Here is a 27,020-nt window from a genome sequence, read left to right on the forward strand (position 1 = left end):
AGAAATTGAGAATCAAGCTTATGATCAGGATGATGTTGATATGTTCTTGAGGAAGTCTTTCTGGACAAACTAACATATCCTTGTCATAGTGGGCTGTAGAGTGCAAAAAACATTTGTTGACCTACTGCAGGGTCCATAGCAATATATGCATAGACTATTAGCCAACTGACTTTTGGATGCATATTGTCTCTATATCTTCCGCTGGTCTTATCCATTCCCTGGCTTTAGTTATGATCATATCTGTGATTTCCAGCCTACTGTTTCTTGCTTTTACCTCTTGCTGCCCTGTATTGTCTGGCCTTTACTAACTTCAAGACTTTCCTATACGGCAACATCTCTGATTCATGCTTAAGTCTCTGTTTCTAGTTTTCAAACAAACAGACATTGACCAAAAAAATGGTGATAACCATTGTCAGGCAAATAGAGGAATAATAATCTGCCTTGGACAACTTGTCCTGATATACATCAGAACATGTTACTACCTTTTCCAGATGTCCCAACATTTGTACCATTTGCCCTAGAGTAGAAGTGTACTGTGTTTTCTTGGGGCCTATGGTCCTGTCCCATGATTTGGACCTGATTTCTCAATGTATTTGCATATCTGATTCTTTTCATCTACCAGTTCTGGCTAGAATATTGACTCCTCTCAGAAGCATTTTGTAACGATCCCTGCAAGTAGACTTATCATTCTAACTTTCTTTTGTTGTGCAATCTTCCCTTTTCATATCAATTGATACTTATTTTTACTTACTTATTTGTCAGTTTAGTTTTACCTCGGTCAGTTGATTCATGAAAGTAGGACGGTGTTGGCAGATTTTCTTTTCATTCATTCTAAACATATGAATGGATGGATGGATGGATGGATGAATGACGAGTCCCCAGACTCACTTCAAACATGTTGCTTCCTATGTTTTTCACCAACCTGAGACGTTTAATCCTACCTCCAAGCCATGCCTCTTCCATTAATCTTGCTATTAAGAATTAACCACTTACTCTTCCTAGATGCCATACGAATTTATACATATCTCTATTATTTTAAGAATTTATCTTATGCTATATGACTGTTAACCCACTTATTCTTCCTTACCACCGTGCCTCATCTTTTGAGGCAACAAATGTGTCTCACTGATCTTCTGGCCCATAATTAAAATAAAGAGAAATAACTCCCAGATAATTGTCAACTTTTTCTGTTTATCTGAGAGTTCTGTGTCAAGCACTACTCTCCATTCTTCAGAACTTAGAGAGTTAGTCTTTTAGCACAAAGTCTGGGACAGAGATAACTCTAGAAATGGAAATTAGAGACTCACTAATAGATACTGATAAAAAGTTGTAGCTGGCTGTGGTGGTGAATGCTTTTAATCCTAGCACTCAGGAGGCAGAGGCAGAGGCAGGTGGATCTCTTTGAGTTCGAGGCCAGTCTGATCTAAAGAGCTAGTTCCAGGATAGCCAGGGCTACATAGAGAAACCTCATTTCTAAAACCAAAACAAGAAGAAGAATAAGAAGGAGAAGAGGAGGAGGAGGAAAGTAAAATTGCACAAAAATAAATATTTTTATTTAATATATAGCACTCTTAAAATGAGGAACAGCAAAACAAAAAGTCACTGTGTTCACCATGAAATTACCCCAGAATTGGGCAATTTAGAATAATACCAAAAGTTTCTCATCTTTTTGAACTTCAGAATCAGGAAGGAATTTAGCTATAATTCTAAATTACCCTAAATTGTCCAATCAGTGTTAGTGTGTTGGATTACAGTGGAATAGACATAAGAAGCAGGTCGTGCAGAAGAGTTCCAGTGGGGGACCTTGATAAGGACACCTCCATCCATTTGACAAGCATCTTAGAACAAAAGGCAGGCAAATCATCCTCTTGATCAGCATAAAGAGATTTGTAAGAGATGCCGCTGGAAACTTGAAAAGAGGGCTTCTGTACCTCTAGAGAACTTCTGAGCGCAGAACTGGAGCATGTGCAACCTCTGCTCTCTCCTTGCTTTCTGCGAACAGCCTGCAGCCGGAAATAAGAAATCTAACATATAGGCGGAGATTGAAATTAGGGTTGGAAATAGCCCTGTTGCGGGAACTTTAACACCTCACTGTAATTTCTGAAAGAGCCCTGAGAATAAACTAACACTTTTACAGACTGAGCTGCCAGAAGTCTCCAAGTAAAGAAACCTTGATAAAGGAGAGGCACTGGGGAAAGAATCATGCCAATTACAAACTGAAGAAAAGAAAAGTGAGTATACAACAAGAGTGAGCACCAGAGGTGCTTGTGAGAGGCACCCATGGACCGAGCATCCATTTGACCCTTTGAATGAAAAATGAAATAAAAAAGGGAAAGGCGGGTATGGTGGAGGAGAAAGTTTATTGTAACTGAAAGGGAGAGCAGAGGCTGGGACATCTGGGAGAGTCCAGAGGGAGCATGGGCAGACTGAACTAGGCCATGTGAGAAGAGAGGGGGTGGCAGAGCAAGAAAGAAGCCACCAATCAAGAGGAATGGCCTTGGCCAAGACACGGGCCAAGAGAGTAAAAGGTAGACCAGAAGGTGGAAAAGGACAAGTGTAGCAAAATGGCTGGATTATATAGGGAAGTGTTCAGTCTCTTGGCTGGAGAAATTTAGGGTAGGTGCAGGGTATTCCAGCCATACCTTGTAACAGGTAGGGAAGGTAGAGACTGAGGGATGATGAGAGAATCTGACAGCCAGATCTGCTGTGATATGTTAAATAGGCACCCGAACCATTTGTCCTGGGTTTGAGACCCAGGGTAAGATTTTTTTTTTTAAAATACTGCATGGCATTCTTGTGAATGTCTTCGCTATTGACTGCCATAGTAGTGTGTTCTGTCACCTCTTCCTCCAGGGCAACAAGTTACTCAGGTGATGGACAGCCCTAGTAACCCCGAGGGACTCCCCCTATGCCAACCCACATCTCTCACATTTGCCTCATAACCAAGAAACATTCCTCCATCCTTCCGGATTCTATCTGCTGACTGGGTTGGGAGAGATCAACTGGGCAGACAAATACATTAGATTCAGTATTACTCTCAAGGCGTGTTCCTGAAAATGCTGTGAGGACTCCTCCACTCACACCCAGTCTACGGTTAGTTTTGAAGCTACATGCGCTTTGGTCAAACCCTAATTGAAGATATCTGTTGCAAGGAAGGCCTACTTGTTCGTCCTGGCGGCCCAGCTAGCTTAGCCCTGAAATAACTGTATTAATTAAATCACTGCTTGGCCCATTAGCTCTAACTTCTTACTGGCTAACTCTTACATATTAATTTAACCCATTTCTATTAATCTGTGTATTGCCACGTGGCAGTGGCTTACCAGTCAAATTTCTAACCGGTGTCTGTCTCAGGCTGAGGATCCATGGCTTCTCTCTGACTCTGCTTTCTTCCTCCCAGAATTCAGTTCTGTCTTCTCTGCCTACCTAAGTTCTGCTCTATCAGGCCAAGGCAGTTTTTTTATTCATTAACCAATATAAGTAACACACAGAGGGGACTTCCACATATGATATCCATGACACATTACACTTTGTGCGGACTAATGTATACATTTTGTGTAGGGGAAGAGAAATGATTCTGCACCCGCTCCAGTCCAGTAGCTGAGCCCTGCATAATAAACTCTATTAGTATTACTCTTGCAATACTAACAAGGGAAGCATCATATATGCATACACATGAAAACAGAGCTATATAAGAAAAATGAAATATGCAAAGGTGCCACTGGACATCAGAGCTTAGATCCCATCTTAACCAATGGCACTGCCAGGAAATGAGAAGGGGAAGACAAAGGGTTAAGGTCTTAGGAGTGGTAAGTTATGGACTCCTTTGGTTTGCAAGAGAGTAGAGAGGTAGTCTGTCTGTGTTCTTCAGTTGCATTGAGCACAAAATAATTCTTATGCCCAACTGGCATCTTTTGGGGTGGTATATGCTGATCCCCTTGAATAGAAGGGTCATAGTTTAATCCTTCTGGGTTCATGTTGTCATAATCCCTATTCAATTTTTGCAATGACTTCTAAATGACGGTAGGTCAAGGACACAAATAAGCAGTTAAAGGCCCAATTGCAAATCAAAAGCCTCATAATCACATATACCTGCCATTGTGGGACTTCCACTTCTGAGTCAAGAAACCCAATGGACAGAGGAACACAGTGTCATAAGAAAACTGGCCATCATTTAATTCCCTATGATAGTGAGCCTCAATAATATTTCATCACAGGGTTGCATTGTTTACTTGTAAATCTGTGTCATGCTTGGTTTCATTTTTGTTTTGTCAAAAAAAAAAGACCTTATGACTCTCCCCTCATAACTTTATCAGTTCTTATTCTATTATATCATGAGCTTCACTCCAATCCTACGATTTTTTTTTTGCCTTAAAACACATGTGCTACAACATTTCAGTTCCCATGAATACCCTTACCCAACTTCCTTTTTGAAGTTGCAAGAAGACTTGGTCAAGGATGTCTTCTTCCATGCCACAATTAATAAAACTCCATTTTGATTGGTGGCTTTTCCCCTAATTTTCAGCAAGATGAGTTAGTTAAGGCTGGATATGGTGGTCACAGCCAATAATCCTAAGATTTGCAGGCTGAGGCAGGAAGACTGAGAGCTGGAGGCAGCCTGTGGACTGTCTCAAAAAAAAAAAAAGTCTGTAGAGTCAGAAAGCAAAACTGGATTTTTTTTTAAAAAAAAAAAACATCTTATGTGATTATTTACCAGATTGTCTAAATCTTTTTCTTGGAAGTATGCAGAATACATTGAGAATACGAATCACTCATCTGGCCCATTTAGCTGGGATAATTGGTGAGATAATGCAGGAGAAGATAATGTATGCAAAACACTTAGTGCTTAACATAGTTCCTGGCGCAGTACAGACTGCAGGGAACGTTAGCAGTATTAAATGCTTGTCTTCCTACAAACCCGAATTTCAAGTTCAGATTCATAGGCTACTTAGCTCCGTGTTTCACAGGAACCCTCTGTTCTTCCTCCCTTTCCCCCAGCCTGTGTATGTGGTGTGTGTGTGTGTACATGTGTGGTTGTGCATGTAGAGACCAGAGCTTGCCCTGATGTATCTTCCTCAGTTGCTTCCCACCATCTTTGTTGAGGCGGAGTCTCTCATTAAGTCTGGAGAACATCAGTTTGTCTAGGCTGCCTGGCTGATGAGCTCCAGGAGTCTGCACATGCCCACTCCCCACGCCAGTGTTGGGATTATAGAAGTGCTTCACAGCCTAGCTTTTCCACGTGGGATCTGAACACAGGTTTTCACACTCAGCTTCTCCTTTAGCTTTCCGCGTCCATTCCTGACATCAAGCTCTTTCTGTTGGCCCTCTTCATCAGCCTTGGACTCTTTCTTGAGGCTGGTGAACTCTGGAGACTAATTGGTCAGTACCATCTGAGCTTTTCTTCGTTTGAGGGATTGAACTCCCTGTCTTCTATCTTTGGCATATGCTCTACTACTGACAACCTAGTACCCCGACAACTGATTCTAACAGTAGAAAATGAGAACTGCATAATCACTAATAAATAAACAAATTTCTCTTTCTACTATTTCACCTAAACAAAGGAACAAACCTACAAGTTCTCAAAAATATCATGAACGGGGTCGCCGTTAATCCTGAGAGTCTTGATTAAGTTATGAAGTTAATGAAATTGGGAGTCTAAGAGAAACCCCAGTTTATCTTTAAGTAACAGATTTGAGTATCATGAACACAAAAAGATAATTTAGGAAGAGGGCTATCCCAGGAGGTTTGTCATATTCCTACACAACAGAGGCCAAGACACTCCAAAAAGCATTTCTGTATTCCCATTAGTTCCTAAAATTCTACTTTCTGAGATAGCATATCCCAAATGCTAACCCTGTGTTATTGTAGAATTCAAATTGACTCTGGAATGAAGAGAGAACAGATGAGCTATAAATGTGCGAATATAGGCTTCCAAGTCCCAAGAGAGAATGTTTAAAGAAGATCTCCAGAAATGTTTGCTTTAAGCTTGAGGCTTAGTGGATGGAATGAAGACACTGGTGACATCATTTCTTACCAGGGTAAGTGGGGTGCTGAGTTTGTGTGTATTCGGGGGTAAGGGTGGGAAGGCTTTCTTCCGGGAAGGGGTGTGCTGAGTATGGTTTGATAACCAGTCAAGGAATAGGAAGGATGATCTCATTTAGAGCATTTGCTGATCTCTTGCTGCCTGGAATCTATCAGCATGATGACCCTGGGCTTGGAATTAGAAAGAGATGTACAATAATGGCATCCTATAACATATCAGCCATACACAGCAAACATAATCTCAAGAGTAGGGATAATAACAAATTTATTAAGAAGTGATGAGTTCGAATTTTGATTTATCCCCATCTTCAATTTAATTTAAGCAGCAGGCTTATAAGGTTCACTTTTTAATAATGGTTGTATTTGATGACTATTTCACCAAGTGTAACGTTTGACTCTTGTGTGCTGAGTACCACTCATTTCTCCTGTCCATGGGGTTTATTTGACACCAGAAATCAATACTTTCATCCAGTTTTTATTACACTAACTTGTCTCCCATTCAAGGTATTCATTCCTGTAGAAATTGTCTCAGATAACTCCTTCTGTCTCAGTTTGGACAAGGATAGCCCATTAAGTCTTCATCGTTTCACACCTCCTTCAGGTCTGGGAGGCAAGGAGTGGAGGCAGGAAGGCGCTGGAGCCATTGGAACGACAGCCAAGCACTGAGACTGTCTAGAGATTATCTGTGTAGGGACAGAGCAATGACACTTTTCTCATAGTGACGTCGACCAGGCTGCTCAAATAAATTCATGTTCCAACTCAAATGACTCATTTTGTTCGAACATTAAGTTCACAGCCAATTTGTCAATAGAAGCAAACTAGCACTTCATTTTTTAACTCAAAAGTGATGCTTCAATTTTGAGTTATAATTCTTAATTTGGCAAAAGACTGATGAAAGTCCCCCAGAATGATACCAGAGCCATCCTGGCACTGTGTTCAGCTTGGGTGCCATATTTTGCAGGAAGCTGGAAGACTGGAAACTGTCATCTGAGGACTAGTTTAAGAACTTACTTTTTTGAGAACTCTAAAGGCAGACATGATGTGTGATTGAACTGCTGTCATGTGGGAAGGATTAGAATTTGTTTTAGCAAATGATCATGGTAGATAGAAATGGGGGGCGGACTGGGTTTTAGGGACCTGACTTCCAATTTTGGTTTTGTTATTTACTGATTGGACAAGTCTTATAAGCTCTCTAAATCTCAGGCCTCTTATCTGCAAAATGGGGTGTATTCATTTACTATAATAATGTATCACATTACCATACATTACATACATTTCATGACTAAAAGCAGCACGAATCTGTTATCTTTCAGTTCCAAAGGCTAAACTCTAAAATAGGTCTTCTTGGGATCAATCAAGAAGGAGTTTGTGGAGCTTTGTTCTTCCTGGGGGCTCTAGAAAGAATCCATTTCCTTGTCTTCTCTGCCTTCTTCTTCTTCTTTTTTTTATTTATTTTCGAATCAGGGTTTCTCCGTAGCTTTTTGGTTCCTGTCCTGGAAGTAGCTGGAACTAGACCAGGCTGGCCTCGAACTCACAGAGATCCGCCTGCCTCTGCCTCCTGAGTGCTGGGATTAAAGGCGTGCGCCACCACTGCCTGGCTCTTCTCTGCCTTCTTTAGGCAGATTGCATTTTTTTTTTTTTGGCTGATCACCCCATTCCCTAGCTTTAAAGCTATCAAAACTGGGCCAAGCTCACTGTCTTGTATGCATATATATGGCCAGCATTTCCTTGAGATAGAATAGCCTGTATTGTTGCTATGTTTTAAGCTAACTGGCAACCTAAATCTTAACCACAATCTTGATTCTCCCTTTCTTCTAGTCTCACACACGCACAAGTTGCAAAGATCAGGACATCTATGTTGGCCCATTAATCTTCCTACTACATAGTTAGAATATGAGGAAAAAACAGTATCACACCATACTCAAGAAGTGTGCATTATTCAGTACAGCATAAGAACTTAGGGAAGTTTGAGCACCATCACTGTTATCTTCAATAACCTGTGTGAGTTTTGTAGGGTTACCTCAACGAAGTACCATAAAGTAGGTGATCTATGCAACAATAGTATATTGTCCCTGGAGTGCTAAGTATGAGGCCTTGGAGGTCAAGGCATGCCAAGAATGACTTCTTCGGAGGGCTCTGAGGGAAGTATCTATTTTAGACATTTCCTCAAGTTCTTGGTAGCTTGTTGGCTTGTGGATTTATCAGTCAATCATTTCATTCATGTTTCCACATTTCTAGGGTTCATGGTTATGTACAATTTTTTTTCCTTTCTATAAAGATAACAGACATAGCCAGGTGGTGGCAGTACATGCCTTTAATCCCAGCACTCTGGAGGCAGAAACAGGCAGATCTTGGTGAGTTGAAGGCCAGCCTGGTCTACAGAGTGAGTTCCAGGACAGTCAGGGCTGTTACAAAAACTATGTCCCAAAAAAAAAAAAACAAACAAACAAACAAAAAACCCAAGAAGAAGAAAAAGAAGGAGAAGGAGAAGGAGAAAAAGAAGGAGGAGAAGGAGAAGAAGGGTCCAGAATCAGTTCCCAGCATCCCCATGGAGACTCACAACTGCCCTCATCTGGCCTTTTCAGGCACCAGGCATGAATGTGGTCTTTGAGCACCAGGCAAAAGTGTGGTGCACAGGCAAGCATGCAGGCAGAACACCTATATACGTAGAACTAAATAAAATAGTTTTTAGTTAAGAAAAAAGTACTGAGCATTGAAACAATAGGAAAAATATAGTGAGGGCAACCCAGAGATTAGACACCACTCATTTCAGGCTCAAAGGAGGTATCTTTGTTAGGGTTTCTATTGCTGTAACAAAACACCATGACCAAAAGGCGAGTTGCGGAGGAAAGGGTTTATTCGGCTTACACTTCAGCATTGGCGTTCATCACTGAAGGAAGTCAGGACAGGAACTCAAACAGGGCAGGATCCTCGGGCAAGAGCTCCAGAGGCTATGGAGGGGTGCTACTTACTGGCTTGCTCCTCATGGCTTGCTCAGTCTGCTTCTTATCGAATTCAGAACCACCAGCCCAGGGATAGCACCACCCACCATGGGCGGGGCCCTCCCCTATTGATCACTAAATGAGAAAATGCCTTACAGCTGGAGCTTATGGAGGCATTTCCTCAACTGAGGCGCCTTCCTCTGGAGACTCTACTTTGAGTTGACACACAAAACCAGTCAGTACAGTGAAAGAGTAAATTTGAGAGACACAACCCTTGAGAAGAGCTATTCCAGGATTTCCTGCTTGCACAGTGTTTCTAGGAGAACATTTTTCCCTCTTTCCATACACTCAGGGGGCACTGTAGGGATGTCCAAAGGGAGTCTCAACACAGCTCCAGGTGCCGGAAGACCTTGGTGTTGTCATGCAATGGTGATTGTTCAGATATGCAAAAGGCAAGCGTTATGAAGATATGACAGCTTCCACTTAGATTTCAGAGGAAGGCATGGAAAGCACTCAGTGTGCAGCAGGTCAGCTTCTGTGAGAACCTCTGTGAGGGCAATGTGTGAAGCCATGAGTGACGCTGAAGATATAAGGAGCTCTTTAAGACGTTAGAGGTGCCAGGAGCATGGGGCAGTTGCCAAGGAAAGCTATGGACACTGAGCAGAACCAGTCTATGAGAGGAACCGTGTGGCTCAGAATGGCAAAGGTACAGGTGCAGAACTCCCCAAGCCCCATGGGACTCCCATCCTGCCATGTGTCTGGATGCCAGACACAGAACTATAGGATTTAATGTTTGGCCTGCTGAGTTTTGGTTCTGCTTCGGTCTCACCAGTCCTTTCTCTGCTCCCATTCCTCCCTTTTGGAATAGGAATATTTACTATGCCTCATTATATGCTGCAAATTTACCATCTGCTTTGAATTTTTTTAAGGACTCATGGTTAAATTTGCTTTGAGCCTCTGAGGCTTTCAAGTTGGGCCTCAGAACAATGCTGGAAATGTTGATACCTTGGAGGCTCTGGGACATGAACCAAAAGCCTCTTTGCGTTTGGAGTTTGTTCCCGTGCGCTTGGGGCTAGGGCAGAATATGGAATGCCAGCCACAGACTCACGCGTGCAGCTTGGCCTCCAGGGGAAGAACTGCCACTTGTGGAGGTGCCAGAAACTTTGGGAAATGGTGCTAAGTTGAAGGAAGTGGGTCCCTGGGATAGGTCTTTGAAGAGCGCATTGCTCTGGTCCCTCTGTTGCTCTCTCTCTTTGTGGCCACCATGACATGAGACGTACAGCTTTGTCCTACTATCTCTTCCATGATGTTGCTGCCTTACCATGGAACTAAAGGTACCAGCCAACAAAAGACTGGGATCCCTAACTTGTGATCCAAAATAAATCTTTTAAGTATTTGCCATAAAAAAAAAAACCTGGGTAACACATAGTCTTAAAACACTGTCTTAAAATTCTCAAAAAACTAAAAACAGAGATGGTGTGGGAAGCCCTTCTGTATATGTGTTGCTTTTATTGGGTAATGAATAAAGAAGCTGCTTTGGCCTGTGATAGGGAATAACAGAGCTAGGTGGGAAAGCTAAACTGAATGCTGGGAGAAAGTAGGTGGAGTCAGTGAGAAGTCATGTGGCCGCAGCAGGAGACAGACGCTGGATGCCAGATGGAACCTTACCCGTAGGCCACAACCTCACAACGATACACAGATTAAGAGAAATGAGTTAAGATATAAGAGCTAGCTAGGAACGCGCCGGAGTCATTATCCAAGCAGTGTGGCAATGAATGTAGTTCCAGTGTGATTACCTCGAATCTGGGTGGCCAGAAAATGAACAAGAAGCCTCTGCGCACCCAGAACTATCACATACATCTAAAGGAGGTGAAATTGTTATGCCAAAGAGATACTGACATTTCCATATTTATTGAAGTGCTATTTATGGCAGTTAAGATTTTGAATCAAGCTATATGTCCATCTCAGTGCATATATAGAATAGCTTCAACAGAACAAGATCCTGCCATCTGCAGCAACACATGAAACCAGAGGTCGTTATGTTGAGTGAAATAAGGCAGAAACAAAGACAATGCCATATGCTCACATTCATTTGTAGAAACTGTGAAGTTGATCTTACAGAGCAATCTAGTGAAACAGTGGTTATTAGAGATGGAAAGGGAATTTGAGAGGGGGTGGGGGAGCAAAGAAGCTGGAAGAAGGAAGATAAAACACAATTAAGCAGGGAAAATTAATTTAGTACTCTATAGTACACTAGGGAACTTACTGAGTATAACAGCAATTGATACATTTCAAAATAGCTAGATATTTCCAACACATAAAAATGACTAATATTTGAAGAAGTAGGCACACTTACTAACCATGATTTAATCACTTATTGTGTACAAATGTCAAATTATCATAGTGTGCTCCAGAAAGACATACAATATATTTCAATTAAAATTAATATTTATACAACATAAAAGACAAGGTTTTAAAATATAATAAATGCCAGGGAGCCACACCATTTCTCAGAGGTAGAAATGTCCCGCATCCTTGTCTGTACTCTCCTCAGTTTGGGCACCATAGAGCAGAGATTTACTGAGGCCTTGCCTGGAACCTGGGTAGTTAAACTACAGACACTTCAGGTAGCTGATTCTTCTGGCCAAACAGTTTGAATGCATACAGGAAGTTCACACTATTTTATGTATAGGGTAAAATTAAACCTGAGATAGCTTCCATGAACTATCCAGAAAAGTAGCAAAGTCACAAATCCTTCCAGAGGTGAAAGGTTGTTGGCGGAGTTTTAACCTCCTTATCGTTTTCTGGTTAGTTGTCCTTGGCCTCCCACTATGTCGTCCCTTAGAAATGGCAAATAAATTAGCATCATGTGGTTACAAACAACTGTATTGGAGATGCACAGCAAGGTAGCCCAATGAATAGAAGGAGCCTACTGCCAAGCTAGGATATGTGAGTTTATCCATGGAACTTGTGTGGTGGAGAGAGAAAACGGACGTCCACAGGTTGTCCTCTGACTTCCCCACGTGTGCCATGTCATTTGTAAGCACACTCAGGTAGAATAGATAAATATGTAACAGAAATGTAAGAATTGCCCTCAGATGAGTGTGTAGCTGAGTGTTAGAGTACGTGTTGAGTTTGTTCAAGGCCCTGAGTTCAGTCCCCAGTACTGAGAATAATTCATAAAATAATGAAAAGATGAATTTCACAATTATGTTTATAGGAGTTACAGCAGGGCTGCATGAGTGCTGCCCACTTTGTTTACTGGTGACTTCCTGTGTGATGGTGGTCATGTAGAAATGGCATTGCCTCAGTTGGTGTGACACACTGAGATTTCACAAAAATGAGATCAGCTATGGACGTATTTCATAGAATGGATCCCTATCCTGGAGTGACACATTGATGTGGGACTCCCCTGCATGCTCTGAATATGTTTTGTTACCATTGGTTAATAAGAAGCTGAGTTGGCCAATAGCTAGGCAGAATAGAGCCAGGCAGTGATCCAAGCAAAGATCCAGGGAAGAAGAAGGCAGAGTCAGAGAAACGCCAGCAGCTGCTGGAGAAACAAGATGTGAGGTAACAAGTCAGGAGCCTCGTGGGAAAATATAGAATAATAGAAATGGGTTAATTGAAGTTGTAAGAGTCAGTTAATAATAAGCCTGAGCTAAGAGGCCAAAGAGTTTGTAATCAATATTAAGCCTCAGAGTGGTTATTTGGAAAGTGGCAGTGGGAGAGAAACCTCAAGTTACAACACATGACTATAGAATAAGCCAGTTATGGATCTGAATGTAAAGCTATATGGAGTATATTTTCAGCTCTCATTCCTGCTATGTCTCTGTGAGCCTGTATCTAACTTTGTTTGCCTATAAGTCAAAGGGCTATATCCTTTGGGAAGGCAAAGTCTGGATCAATGACAATCCTTCCTTTTATAGGGCAACATGAAACCCTTCTGGATTCAGGATGACTTGATGTACTTAGCTTTGATAAGGTTTATAACATATTGCGTATGTGTTTGTGTATGTGTGTGTGTACATATGTGTGTTGGGTGTATGTGCTTGTGTGTATGTTTGTTGTGTGTGTATGTCTATATATTTGTTTTTATATTTGGGAGATACAGGAGTGTCATGGTGCACTCTTGGAGGTCAGAAAACAACTTTTTGAAATTGGCTCTCTCCTTCTACCGCATGAGTTCTGGGATCAAATGCAGGTCATCAGTAAGTCCTTTGCTGCGCTGTCTCTTTTGCCATGTTGTTCTTTGTAAGAACAAATTCTGCCAAGCAGACCCTTTAGCGAAAAACACCAAACCTCATAAAACATAACTTACCTCATAAAACAAAGTGCTTTCCTACAGCAATCATCTGAGCCTAGAAACTTCTAAGAAGGATTGCTTTAACAGTCTGAAATGTGAATCTGTTGTTATACTTTTTTTAAAAAATGAAGGCTTTTAGATGTTACAAAATACAATGAAACAAAACAAAACAAAAAACCAACTAAATTCAGTAACCGTGAAAGAAACTGATCTTTCCACTGAAATGTAAAAGAGGCGCAAGGGCAAACTCAGGATTCCAGAAGTCAGCATGGCGACTCCTTAGTTAATGCCACACTGACCGCTGATGTGTGGCGTCTCTCGAGGGCTCCCAGTCACACCTGCCGAGGCTGGCACCAGTGTTGTTGGTCATGGCTGACATTTGTGGCTACTAATGAACTACAGAAGTGAAAACAAACATCCAGGCAGAGACAGCCAACCTCAGATCCCATTATATGTGTTCACAGTGCCCCAGGGAAACCAGGTCCCCACTACAGCTCCAGGAACACCGGTTAAGACAGCCACAGACATCATGATGATGGCCTGGAAGGGTTTTCCAATTTAGAAACAGCCACTGGAGCAGGGGAGGATCCAAAGTGAGAAGTAGGGAGCAATCAATTAGAAGACAGGACACTCACTTCCAACAGGCAACAGGTTTATTCCTACATCGGTGAGGGTGTGTGCAAGATTCCATATAGGTTCTTTTAACCACAATTACAAAATTTAAAATATATTAAGCACATACATCATTTAAATAGAAAGGCAGTGAGGTTCTTTGTTCAAACAACGTTGGTTACAAACGCAATAGTGTGGGTAGATGCTAGGGTATGAAAAAATAGATTTATTGCCATCTTAACTAGATTTGCAGAGATCATGTAAATGATTTCGAAACCATGAAAGTGCTCTATTATAGAACATAATAAATTCAGCTGCTGGATATATTTACATTATATATTATGCTTCACACAGATGAAGAAGCAGCTAGGTCCACTCTCTTCTGTAGACTCTAGGATTAGCAGGCATGATCTAACATCCAAAGCACACAGCCAGGAGCTACTTCTGCTCTGAACGGTGCATGCTGGGTACGTATGAGCTGTGAACTATTCTCTACACAGCGGAAGTTGAGGAGACAAACGTGCTCTTTGTTCTTGGAGAATTTATAAGCCCAAGAATTTTGAAGCCTCACAAACACTGGGCAGGATGAAGTGCTCTTTAAGTGGGGGCATTGGTGCCTTCTCTTGTCAGTATGGTAGAGACCAGAAAGACGCTTAGCTTTGGTCTAGACCTTCCCACTAGCCGGCTGATGGAGGCTGGTCGTCTCTGCTAGATTTCCAAAGCCACAAGCAAAGGTGCTCTTTTCTCGATGCAACGCTTAGTTACACACATAGCTACCAAAATACATCGCTGATGTAACGGAAAAGCTTGCTGTTGGGGGCAAGGATGGCATTCCTTAAAAGAAATTACTTGAGGCAGAAAACAGCCCAAACGAATCCTTCTTGTGACTGTTCTAAGAAGGGACACCTTACATTTGTCTGACATAATTCACAGTTTTGAAAGACTTACTTTGGTGTCTTATATAAGATCAAGTGCATTGGCATAGAGGTTAAAAATAATCTTTGGTAAATCTTTCAATATATCTTTTACCTCCATGACATAAACCTCTTCTTTGGGAGCATCCACCAATAATTTCCTTATTTAATCAATGTTATCTATATAGACAATCTATACAAAAATAAAACGCATACATTTATTCCAAGGAAGCCTCTATACAAGTGAAGTGTTCTTTCAGCCAGAAATGTTTTCACTGTTGAATCCATTTGAACAGGTTTTGTTGTTGTTGTTGTTATCACAGCTGCATTGACTGTCACCCTGAATCTTCATTGCAATGGCCAAACACTCTCAAAGTTACCCTGCACTATAAGACGCTAAGGTGCTGTCTGTGTATAAGCAGTGAGAGATCCTGGAAACTGAGTCACACACCTGGTTAGTTAAAAAACCAAATGAACCAATTCAATTGCCAAATCTGCTAAATAGCCTGACCGACATGATCCTAAAGAATCTCAACAGTAGTAAGACGGGACAAAGATCCCTTACCCGAAATGCTGGTGATCAGAATCTGCTTGATTTTAAAAGTAAGTTTGGAATATTTTAATAACTGTGATTTGAATATTGAGGATGGATCCCATGCCTAACTAGGAAACTCATTTCTGCCCCTCATATGCCCTGGATCTGTAGCTGACGGTAAACTCACATGATTGTTTTAATGTACCTGTGTTCTGACTGAAGCATCACGCAAGGTCAGTTGTAGAACGTCCTACTGTGTCGTGTCAGCGCTCACAAATGCCTTGGACTCTGGAGCATCTTGAGCGTTAGATCGGGGGCTTAGGGATGGCCAACCTATCTGCTTTAATAGACATAAACACATGACGGTATTTTCAAAGAACCGCCCCGAGAAGGCAGACATGCCATTCTGTCTTTCTGATGTCAGCTTCGCGCATCTCCTCTCCAATAGTTTCCTCTCCTTACGTCATTTTACTTCCTCTCTGCAGGCGTGCTTTAAAGTTTCCTTTTCTGTAAAACATTCTTTCAACACTGGACACATTTTTGAAGCTTGGATTTAAACATCTTTGGAGTGGTAACGGGGCACTCACTCAAGCTGGCGTGCTATTTCTCTGTCGACTCCTCGGGCAAGAGAGCTGGTGAGCTGGGACTGCTCGTGTCTTCTTACCGCTCTTGTCTGGCTGACTATAGCCATTTTTTTTTTTCAGTTAAACAGAACTTGGAAAACCTCTGAACTGTTTCTATAACCAAGCAGCTAATTACTTGTTATTGTTGCGTGGTCAGCTTTGGTCTGGGCAGCTTTGTATGAACAAAAATTCTAGTGTGTTCCATGACTGGAACTTGAAGGAAAATATACAGATCTAGTAGCTTCAAGGATTCAACCTTCCAAAATGCCCATTAATTAACTGAGCAAGAATTTAGTACATGGCAAAACATTCTGGGATTTTTTTTTTTTTTTTTTTTTTTGCAAAGGGAGCAGAAAGTGTTAAATACGAGAAGTTAGAGAGAGGCAGCGTGAAGTAGAACATACGAGCCCTATTTTTGTGTTGCTGGACATCTGTTAAATCATTTCATATTATTTTCTCCTATCAATTTTGGGCCTTCTTCCAAGAGGTAATAACAAAATTAATTACAGAGCCTCCTAAATATAACTGACCCCAAATCGCTGTATTGTTGCCATTTTGATGTTGAAAAAAATTAAGTCTTAATCACTCTTCTATAATGCTGAGCTTATGAAATGTTAGCAATGGATGAAAGACGATGAGATGAACAGACGATAAAAATCACATCCCACTGGCACAGGTGCTCTTCGATAGGAAGAAGGGGCAAGCGGCAGAGAAGTGGAACTTGGCCACTGACGGGTGGGAACTTCCTCGAGATGAACGTTTGTTTGCAAGCCCAGAGAGGGAGATGCAGCTCTGAAAACCTGAAGAGTTGGCAGCTTTCCAGAGAAAAGCAGATTGATGATGTAACATTGATTTAATGTGAAGAGATTAAAGGAGTTAATTATAAGGAACCTGGGTAAATAATTATTAGGATGCAGAACAGACTCTCTCAAGATTTGATAGCCTTGAAGGGCTTTGAAGCCTCGCTGATTAAAGAGCCGCTGTCAGGTGCAGACAGGATGCCTGCCAAGGCAGGAAGTGGAGTGCTTTTGGAGACACAGCTACACGATGCAATTAAGGGGAGATGCATCCGATGAGCGAACGGCAAAGAAACCTTTTCTTTCCTCTCCTGGCTTATTTTGTGGTACCTGAGATTAAACCCAGGGCCTCTCACACGCCAGGCAAAATACTAATTTACCAGTAGTTATGTTTCCGTTCTGGCCCAGACTGCTACAGTCGATGAACGGATCAACTAGATTTGTATTTCATCTTCCGAAGAGAGAGACTGCATAGCAAAATGTTTGTTGCTAGGTGTGTGTGTGTGGAGGGGCGGGGGGGGGGGGTGTGTTAAACTAGTCTTGAGAAGGAGGAATCAGGGCTTTCCGAAATAGGCGACAAGAATGTATGATTTCCCCTGGTTGGGTGGCTGGATTCATTTCTGTATTCTGATTCTCCCCAAAATGCTTTGAGGGTAGGAGTGTCATTTATGGTCACAGGTGTGCAGGTGTTTTGTGGTTCTAATGCTTGGTTTGTGCAATTTTAATTACTTTCTCTTCCGCGTCTAGTGGCTTGAGATTGAAACGGCTTCAGCCCTTGCCAGCAGGCACCTTACGGAAGGTGACCACTGTGCCCTCTTGTAAGTTCCAGTCATCACAGTTACAAAGCTCATCTCACTGTCGTACGTTCTCTTTGCTGGCAAGGAAGCAGGTTTTGGAACAGCACCGAAGAGGTTCCAGGCACTTGCTGGGACTTTTCTCAGTGAACGAAAAGCTGAAACGAATGTCTCTTTCCGGTTTACCAGCTTGCTATGCATCAAGCAACATCGGTTTACAGCCCTGTTTTGTTTTCCTTGCTTGAGCGGGGAGGGTGGGAGCTCTGGATGGTCACACAAGCATGCTACCTCCCAGCAGCCCCTTCAGCCTGACTTTCCTTTCTCTCCTAAAAAAATGATCCCTAACAGACGCCACACCAAGACCATGTCTGACCTCCATTTTCTCCTTAGTTACACATCTCCAAGCTTACACCCCTGCTCCTCTTTTTTTCTCTCCAGAAGGTCTGATGAGTCCCTGGATACTGGATCAGAGCCTAACGGTGTCATTTTCCCAAGGGCACAGCGCACAGACGCACTGTGAAGACTGAATCCTCACTGCTGCTCACAGGGACCCTTAGGAACTGTTCCTCTATTCCTATACACTTCAGGTACCCCAAAAGACATCTCCAAATGGGTGTGGAGTTATGGAATTAGGAATATCCTAGTATATTTGCAAGCTAAATTTGCAATGATTTTTGGTATAGTTAGCTATCTTCAATTGTTAGGCCAATTATATCCATTTTTGTTATGGGAGTTGATGATTTGTAGCAAAACCACATATGCTCAAGAGAAACGTGATGTTTCTGCAAATGAAGCCCTGAAATCAACAAATGTGGCTTCTCACTCAGGCAACCACGAGAATTCTTTCTGGGTTTTTTTTTCTCAGAAAAGATCTAGGAACTGGGTATTAAGTTGCTCAATGTCCACTTTCTAAGTCACTGGAATTTTTACAGTCAACATATGGCACAGATTTAAAGATAAAATTGGTAGGATGTGTGGTAAAATCTCACTGCTTCAGCAGACTTAAGAAGATGTTGGTATATCATGCTTTCTTGGGTCAGGGGCGTGACCAACCACCTTAGCTCTTTCCAAAGGAAAACCAAGTCTGAATGCTGCAGGGACGCGCCCTGCTTTGTGCAGGAGGCTCCAGTCAGAGGGACAGCTGGCATTGCTATCGTTAGGTATTCGTCTCATCTGTTAGTGTCTTTCTCTACCGGAGTCCCCAGCCCTGCAGTCACTGCAAGTTTCATGGTCCTTGAGCAGACCACGGCTTGTAACCCTGGACAGATTCCTATCGACAGCTTCCGGTTTAGATCACACACCCAGCTCCGCTTTGGGGCTGCCTAGCCTTCAGTTTTTAAATTTATTTTGAATTTCTTGGCATATGCTCTACCACCAAGGTGTAGCCGCAGCCCTACTCTTTCTCTGACCGTCAGAGTCTTTAGACCCCAAGCTTCGTTAATAAAACAGCAGCTTGGCAAAGCTGGCCTTATGCTATGCGCTTTCCAGCTCGGCCCTTTGCTCACCCAGTGGGCATCAAGGCTGGCAAACAATTCAGCCCCAGGGATTGTCCTTGCAGCTTTCTCTGCACACATTTGGCCAGTGGTCCTGTCATACAGGGGTGAATCAGTTTATGCAGAACAAGTCATGAACACTTCAGTGTGGAAAAATAGTATTATATAAAGCTTAATATTAAACATTATGAAAAATACATATTTACAGGAGGAACTACAAAATACAAGTATGTACAATAATAACTGTTACCTTTAAATTACATAAATTCTTTAACATTCTCCCGATTAATAAATTATACATAGTATCCACAGAAATAGCTGGCACCTCCGCAGGCCATGAAGCAAAGGTCTGGCGTTGAAAAGTCACACAGTGAAAAACTTTTATCCAGGGCATCTTCGGTACATCCTTAATGTCTCGAATAGATTGCATCTGGAAGCGAAAATAGTGTGGTCAGAGATTGTAAAGGAGTGGTTCTCAACCTTTGGGTCACGGCTGTTTGACAAACCTGTCTCCAAAAATATTACCCTTCATAACAGTTGCAAAATTACAGCTATGCAGCAGCAACAAAAATAATCTTATGGTTGGGGGTCACCACAACACCTGAAAGGGTCCCAGCAGGAGGAGGTTGGGAACCACTGCTGTGGAGGGACATAGTAGGACTGTCCCTGCTACCCTGTGTATGACATTTATACCCAGAAGACCCTGGTGGATGTCGCTAAAGTTCCATGCAATTCAGGATAGAGCCTCGCCTTGGGTCCAGCCCACCCCATTTAGAAACGCAGATTCCTGGACTTGGAAATGACTCCTAAGTCCTGCCTCTGAGGAACAGAGGGAGCCACAGGCCCAGAGGCAGAGTAACTTGCCCGGGTTCTATAGCTTCTCAACACTAGACAGTTCCAGGGGTGCTTTCAGAATCCCAGCCTTTAGGATGGTGGTTATCTGTTTCGCAGCACCCAGAGCTAGCTTCTTTTAGGCACATCCAAGATTAGTTTTAAAAGGATTCTCAGACAAGTTAACACAAGACAAAGGAACCCCTAAGACCTTACCCCACCACCCCGAGTTTCTTAAAGAAACTGACATGCGAAAGCCTTAATTTACTTCACTGGATAAATTAGGGGGTTATTATTTACAACACAAAAGATTATCTGATTTACAAAGCACTGCCCTAAATAACTCCGTTTGGTGCTTTACAGCTTACTAAATAACATGATGGCTGCCGAGGGTGGAGGAGGGTAGGGAGGTGGACAGGAATGGAGAATGCTGAGAACCAAGTAAACCTTAGAAGATCTTAACCGAATTGACATTGTCAGCTCAAACAGAGAGGCAGGGCAGAAGGCATGTCTGCCAAGAGAAAGGTGTGAGTAGATCTCAGGCCCTTGGCAAGGAACCTAGGTCTATAAGACCCCTTCCCATCTAGAACCACACTGTATGTATGGTACCTTTGGCCTTAGCAGTGGGCCAGAGGGCTGGAAGTCTCTTCTTGCCTGTTAATTATCCCTTGATGAAAGTGTGCCTAATGAGGTTTGTAATTTTTTTTACTCTTGAATTTTTTATTTGAAAGATATTTCATTCTTGTCCTAGATGATTTATAAAATAATAGAACAACATTAACTGATTGTCTATTGTTTAGAGAATACTAATCTGACTGTCAGATTTCCACCCGTTTATTTTTTTGTTTCTATAGACGCTGCTCCTGGTTGTTTTATATTCTGCATTTCATAACTTGTGCCGTGGTTAAGCTATGGTTTGTCACTCCATTTGGTCTCTAGCGTGATGATCCTGGAAAGTGAAGGGACCTGTAGGAAGTGGGCCAAGTGAGAGGAGACCGTGTCACAGAGATCACAGAGACATTATTGTTGGTGGCTTAGGTTTCACAGTTGTTATCAAAGATCAAGAATGTTCCTTTCTAGTTCCCCGGTTTCTCCCTCACTTCATGATCTCCACCCCCCCCCTCACACACACACAATTATCATCATCACCATCATCATCATTATCATCTAATGTAATAATGACTAGCTGCTGGACCCTATCAAAGGCCAAATGCATGAGATTAGCCTTCTCATGGGCTCCATTTTTTTCTCTTATTTTTTTTTTATCTTTGTGCTTATGTCTACTAAGCATGAGCTCTACCCCTGAGCTACATCCTAGCCCAAGCCTCTAATCTGTATAAAGTATCTAGTCTCAAGTATTTTGTTACAGCAACCATGACAAGCTTCTTGTAAAGGTATTCACCTTGTGATACTACCAAAGCCAGGTGTGATGGCATGTGCCCCTAATCCTGCTAATGGCAAGGCTGAGGTAGAAGGAATGCTTGGGCATAGAACTCCAAGGTCATTCTAGGCAGCATAGCCTTCACCTCACACAACAAAACAAAAGAACCTGTTCTTAATGACAGTGCTGTGCTATTTATTGTAAATCAAAGTGCTTTAGTGTAACTAGTCCCTGCTATGACTTGAATACGGCGTCTGTTTCACAGGTCCATTATAGTCAAAGGCTTGGTCTGCAGGGTGACAGTGCTAGAGACCTTTGGAAGATGGTGAGTCTCTGGAAGGAAGCTCTTAGGGGATGACTTGGTCTTGCCTCTCCCAGCTGTCTCTTGGCTTGAGATTTGGCCATTTACCCCAGCTGGCACTCCTGACATTGCTGCCCACTGTTCACTATGAGGTCCTCACCAGAGCTGAGCTGGCACACAAGTCATGCCCTTGAATCTCCAAATGTGTGAGCTAAATGAACTTTCTGCTGGGTAAAGTCATCCACCTCCCGTGTTTTGCTATGGTAACACCAAGCCAACTAGGGTAATCTTATGTTGCATCACTGGTTTTCCCTCCAACCTGAAGCTGGAAAGGCTTTGCGCACGAAGTATAGTCTATCTACTTAAGAAGGGAGGAAAAATACTCAGTCACAGATGGGATTGCGTGAGAGACACTGAAAACCCAGATGCTGAATTCTTCACCGCAACAATTTTGTTATCGATTCCAGTTATGGTTTCAGTGCATTCTTCCTTCACGGTCAGTCTTATCCCTTACAAAAGAAATGTTCAAGGGACTCTTTTGTAGAGAGCACTCTGTAGGCAAGCAGAGGCTAAGAGTCTGGAGTGTAGATTATTGATAAAGCATTCGCTGGCCATGTGTGAGCCCCGGGTATCATGGCAGCAATGAAAACATTGTTAGCGTACTAAGTTTCTGATATAGTGTGGTAGCCCTCTCTGTTCTGCCTCTCCTCTCTGTTGCTACTTTGGGAGCATCTTTTGGGTAAAAGAAGTAATGGGAGGTTCAAGCTGGAGGAGCACTGAGCTAGTATGAGTTTCCAGACTGGGTGCATTTTGAAAAATGAACTTCAGGACAGGTGATCTAAAAGCCAGTGAGGTTAACTCTTACCTCTATGGTATTCTGGGTTCACATTTTCGTAGATTGGAAACAGGGGGTTTTCTTGCTCGTTCCGCAGTTTCCTTGCTCTGAGGACGTCCCTCACACACTGATGCAGATAGATGTACTGACACTGTGGAAAGTCAGAGAACACGTAAGAGGAAGTAGTCAGGGTTGACCTTGAACTCTCAATCTTCCCACCTCATCTCTCTAGTGCGGGGAACAAAGGCCTGGCTCCTCACACCCACTTTGACCCCAGGCTGAAGAATGAACTCACGTTTTTTTTTTTTTTTTTTTTTTTGCAAGCTGGGCAAGAACTCTCCAACTGAGCTACATCCTCTGCCCTCCTCTGCTTTTGGTCTTTTGTGGTGCTAGGAACTGAACTCAGGGCCATACACATATGAAGTGAGAGCTCTCTACCTCCAAGCTGTAGTACCAGCTCACCAAGGACGTCACAGAAACCAACCATCAGCAAGACGTGCTCCAGAAGTAGGACCTATCCTTTGCTTTCCTTCTCACAGGTCCTACTTGGTCTTAAGACGCCTTGACCTTTGGAAAACTGGCTGATTATCTTTATGTGTATGCATGTGCTTGAATTTATGTGCACCATGTATGTGCAGGAGGCCTTGGGGGCCAGAAGACAGGGTTGGTTCCCTGGAACTGTAGTTCCAGGGTGTTAACATCCATGTAGGTGCTGGGAACCAAACCCGGATCTTCTGAAGGAGTAGTTGGCACTCCTGACTGCTGGGCCATCTCTTGAGCTCCACAGAACTCCGATTTTTAATTAAATTGCTTGTGTGTGAAAGAGGTAAGTCGTGAAGGAACTCTGTTATACCCTGGCCATAACTTAGCAATAAATTTTTCAACAGTGATCCACCATGGGCTTTGAAACTAATTATTCTCTATTAATTTGCCTTGTCTTAAATATCAACTTCTCTTTTCCCAATAGGGTGGCCCTTCAAAAACTGATTACTTCAAAAATCATCAAGTTGTTACTGTAGCCCCACTTAATTCTTAATGAAAAATAGAAAAAAAATATAAGCCTCAAGTCACACAAGATTTTTTTTTTCTAATTGGGGAAGCCCTGGCTGAGCATTGACATATTCCATTTCATTTAATTCCATCAATCTTTGTAGCTTTATGTAAGATTTATGATATTATGTGTATAGCCATTCGGTTCATGATTCTTGAGAGCAATGTTTAGCTGAAGGGCAGACATGACATGTATCCAATACCTAGAAGATGATGAATTAGAGTGTTTATAAAGGTTCACACAGCAGGAATCTCTTGATAGCATTTGGAGGAAGAAAATATCAAACTAGAAAGAAAAAGTGACCTTGAAAGACAAAGACATCGTGAAGTGAGTGGGGTGTCCAGTGTGGCTGAAATACAGGTTGTACAGGGGACCCTCACGATAGTCTCTTAAATGGGACCTGAGACACGTGATCTCATAATACCCCAGCGTTTCTTCTCATGTGAACAGTCAGAATGTCCGACTAGTCTCTCTCAACAAGGTTTTGCTGTATCAAAGGGTCAGCCTGAGTTAGGCTGCAAATCTGCCCCAAGGCAGAAAGATAAACAGAGGAAGATGTTTGCAACTCCCCCTATTGCCTCTTCATTTAGATAGCCTCCTGATTTGATTTGATATAGTCACCAAAAATTATAATGATGACCTCATGGTTTGATATAGTGACCAAAAATTAAGATGCCCCATGTCCCTTTGTATCCCAAGATCTCAAGGTACAAGAAAGCTAGGATCACCTGTCACTATGGTCTCAGACAAATTAAGCAAGGGCTCAGAAATTCCTTTCTTTTTTTCTGCAGCCATTACCCATAGCATTGGACGGTGAATAAGTCCCTTCTGCACCCATGCCCACTCACATAGCCAAGCAAGTCAGGCAAGCTTTGGATTTTATGAGTCAGAACCAAGGCAAAGAAAACAGTCCTCTGGCCTGGGTCAATGCGTGGACTCTGTGGCACCAGCTCAGTACAGCTGTATAAACAGGAAGACTTGAACTTGGAACTCCAGCACTCAAATAGAGAGCCAAGTGTGCCTGTGCAGGCCTCTAGTCCTAGCACTGGGGATTTAGGGAGGGTTGTATCCGTGGGGTTTACTAGCCAGCCATCTAGATGAATGAGGGAGGGATCAGTGAGAGACATTGTTTCAAAAAAATAAGGGGGACAGCAATGGAGAAAGACATCCAGTGCTCACTTCTGGCTTCCATATGCACACAACACTCCCCCAACGCACATGCATATGCACAGAGAAAGGAATATGTACACACACACACACACACACACACACACACACACACATAATGTACACAGATACTTCCCCCAAAACAATGAGTTTAGTGTTAAGCACGTTGAGTTGGAGATAAATGTAACACATATGTGGGAATGAACAGCAAGCGAGTCCTTAGATAAAAGTTAAGGAAACAGGGAAGGAGAATAAGGGTCTTAAAACAGCAGTGTGTTCCTGGGAGTGGAGGAATAATGTAGCCAATAACGAAGATTGAAAGAAATTAAAAGCGTTATTTCTTCTGGAGCTCAGACGCTGGAAATACAAGCAGAGAAACAAGGTCACCGAGCCTTCAGAGCAGTGGGAAGAGAAGACAAAAGGGGAAAGGAGAGGAATGTTCATGGAGCGGGAGGAGCTTTGGGCCATGGACGCTGCCTCTGCTCTGGACACCAGACAGCGATGGTTCTAACAGAGATCCTGCTTGGGGCCAATGTGCAGCCCAAGATGTTGGACCAGTTCTTGGAAGCGATGCGTAATCCAAGTTTGTCTCTGAAACTAATAAAGAGCCTAAACACACGCATGTGCATGCATATTTAAGATTACAGTGTGTTAGCTACTTCTTCCCTCTCAGAGAGTAATTATAGTCTGAGTTTGTAGAAATGCCTACTGAGATGAAACACCGCTGTGACTTTTGAGCAACATAATAGCAGGGTATTTGCTCATTTGTATAAATAGATTTTAAAAACTGACACAGAGACGGAGAAGTTTCTACTGCTAAGACCTTGTGCTCCCCGGGGTGGGGAAGGATGACGGTTAAGAGGAGTTATGTAATTCTATCCCCTAAATGAATGATAGCTAGATCGCAATCACTGTGAAGTGTATAATTACTGGGGGCCCTGAGGATGAGTGGCTGGGGTCCTACCAGTGAGGCCACCATTACTTTTGTCTCAATTCACCAAGCGGTGTGGATGTGAGGTGTCCAGCAACAGCCTGAGGGAGCCCTGTGACTGTAGGACCACAGCTGAGCAAGCCTCTGGATGTCATGGCCACCTGACTCAAACCACAAGGACCAGAGGAACATATTTCCACCATGAATACCTACAGAAGAGGTGAGCTGGGCTCTCTGACCAGTAAATGGCATTGAAAACAAGTGGGAAGGATTATTATGGACATAACATAGGTATAAAGATCCTCCAAAGAAATGAAAGAAGTCGATTTGGGGCTTTAAGGAAAGCCAGATTTTTTTCTTTTTCTTTTTCTCTTTACAAAAGTAATGATATTATTATTATTATTATTATTATTATTATTATTATTATTATTATTATTTTACTTAAAAAAAAACCAATCCAAGTTCCCACTCCCTTCCCTCCTCGGAAAAAGATATTGAAGTAATAAGGGCGGCGGGGCTGCGTGCCCAGCACCCCGGCCGCCTGCTCGGCTAGCTTATGCCCCGAAATAATTACACGGACACTGTATTCCTCCAAACACTGCCTGGCCCATTCTCTTCTAGGCTAATTCTCACATATTAATTTAGCCCACCTCTAATCATCTGTATGTAGCACCCCAAGGTGCGCTTACCGGGGAGATTCCAGCCTAGTCCATCCTGGGTCGGAGCTTCATCCCGGGAGCGGGGCATGGCGTCTCTCTCTGAGGCGTCTGCTCCCGAGAGAGCTGTGGAGTCTCTGACCTCACTTCCTCTTCCTCCCAGTGTTCTGTCCTGTTTTCTCCTCCCACCTATCCTCTAACCAATAAAATGGGCCAGGGCAGTGCCTTTATTAGCCAATGACCTTCCTCCATCAAGATATCTTGATTGAGGGAGCCATTATGGGTTTAGCAAGAAACCTGGCTCTAGAAAAATTCCCAGAAATCCACAAGGATGACTCCAGCTAAGATCCTAAGCAATAGAGGAGAGGGTGCCTGAACTGGCCTTGCCCTGTAGTCAGACTGATGATTATCTTAAATATCACCAAAGTAATGATTTTTAAAAGATAGGTAGGAGCCAGGTGTAGTGGTGAACACCTCTAATCCCAGCACTTGGGAGGTAGAGGCAGGAGGAACTCTGAGTTTGAGGCCTGCCTCCTCTACCTAAAAAAGTTTCAGGACAGCCAGGGCTACACAGAGAAACCTACTCTTGGAAAAAAAAAAAGAATAAAATAAATGAATTAGCTAAAAATGGGTGGGGATATTTAAATACTCACTAGGGATTACAATGAAAATTGTTAAGTGTGATAAATGGCCTGGCGGTAATGATGTTGAAGAGTATCTACCTATTTGCATATATCTACATATGTAAATATATGTCTATATATGTGTGTGTAGAGAGAGAGAGACAGGCAGAGACAAGAGAGACAGACACG

At 42.6% G+C, this 27,020-nt stretch overlaps 1 protein-coding gene across 1 annotated transcript in view; it reads right to left on the reverse strand.

The window, feature by feature from the left end:
• Positions 1–13,934: 13,934 nt before the first annotated feature.
• Positions 13,935–27,020, reverse strand: part of Ptprb (protein tyrosine phosphatase receptor type B) — an 88,107-nt gene continuing 75,021 nt past the window's right edge. The window contains exons 31-32 of the mRNA XM_041665071.1: positions 22,434–22,554; positions 13,935–19,485 (exon numbers count right to left, since the gene is read on the reverse strand). Of these exons, the coding sequence (XP_041521005.1) occupies positions 19,463–19,485; positions 22,434–22,554 (144 nt within the window). The 3' untranslated portion in view covers positions 13,935–19,462. The remainder of the gene's footprint in view (positions 19,486–22,433; positions 22,555–27,020) is intronic.

The sequence above is a fragment of the Microtus oregoni genome, unplaced genomic scaffold, assembly GCF_018167655.1.
Source record: "Microtus oregoni isolate MIOR12 unplaced genomic scaffold, Mior012 000001F_ref0000356, whole genome shotgun sequence".
Classification (NCBI taxonomy): domain Eukaryota; kingdom Metazoa; phylum Chordata; class Mammalia; order Rodentia; family Cricetidae; genus Microtus; species Microtus oregoni.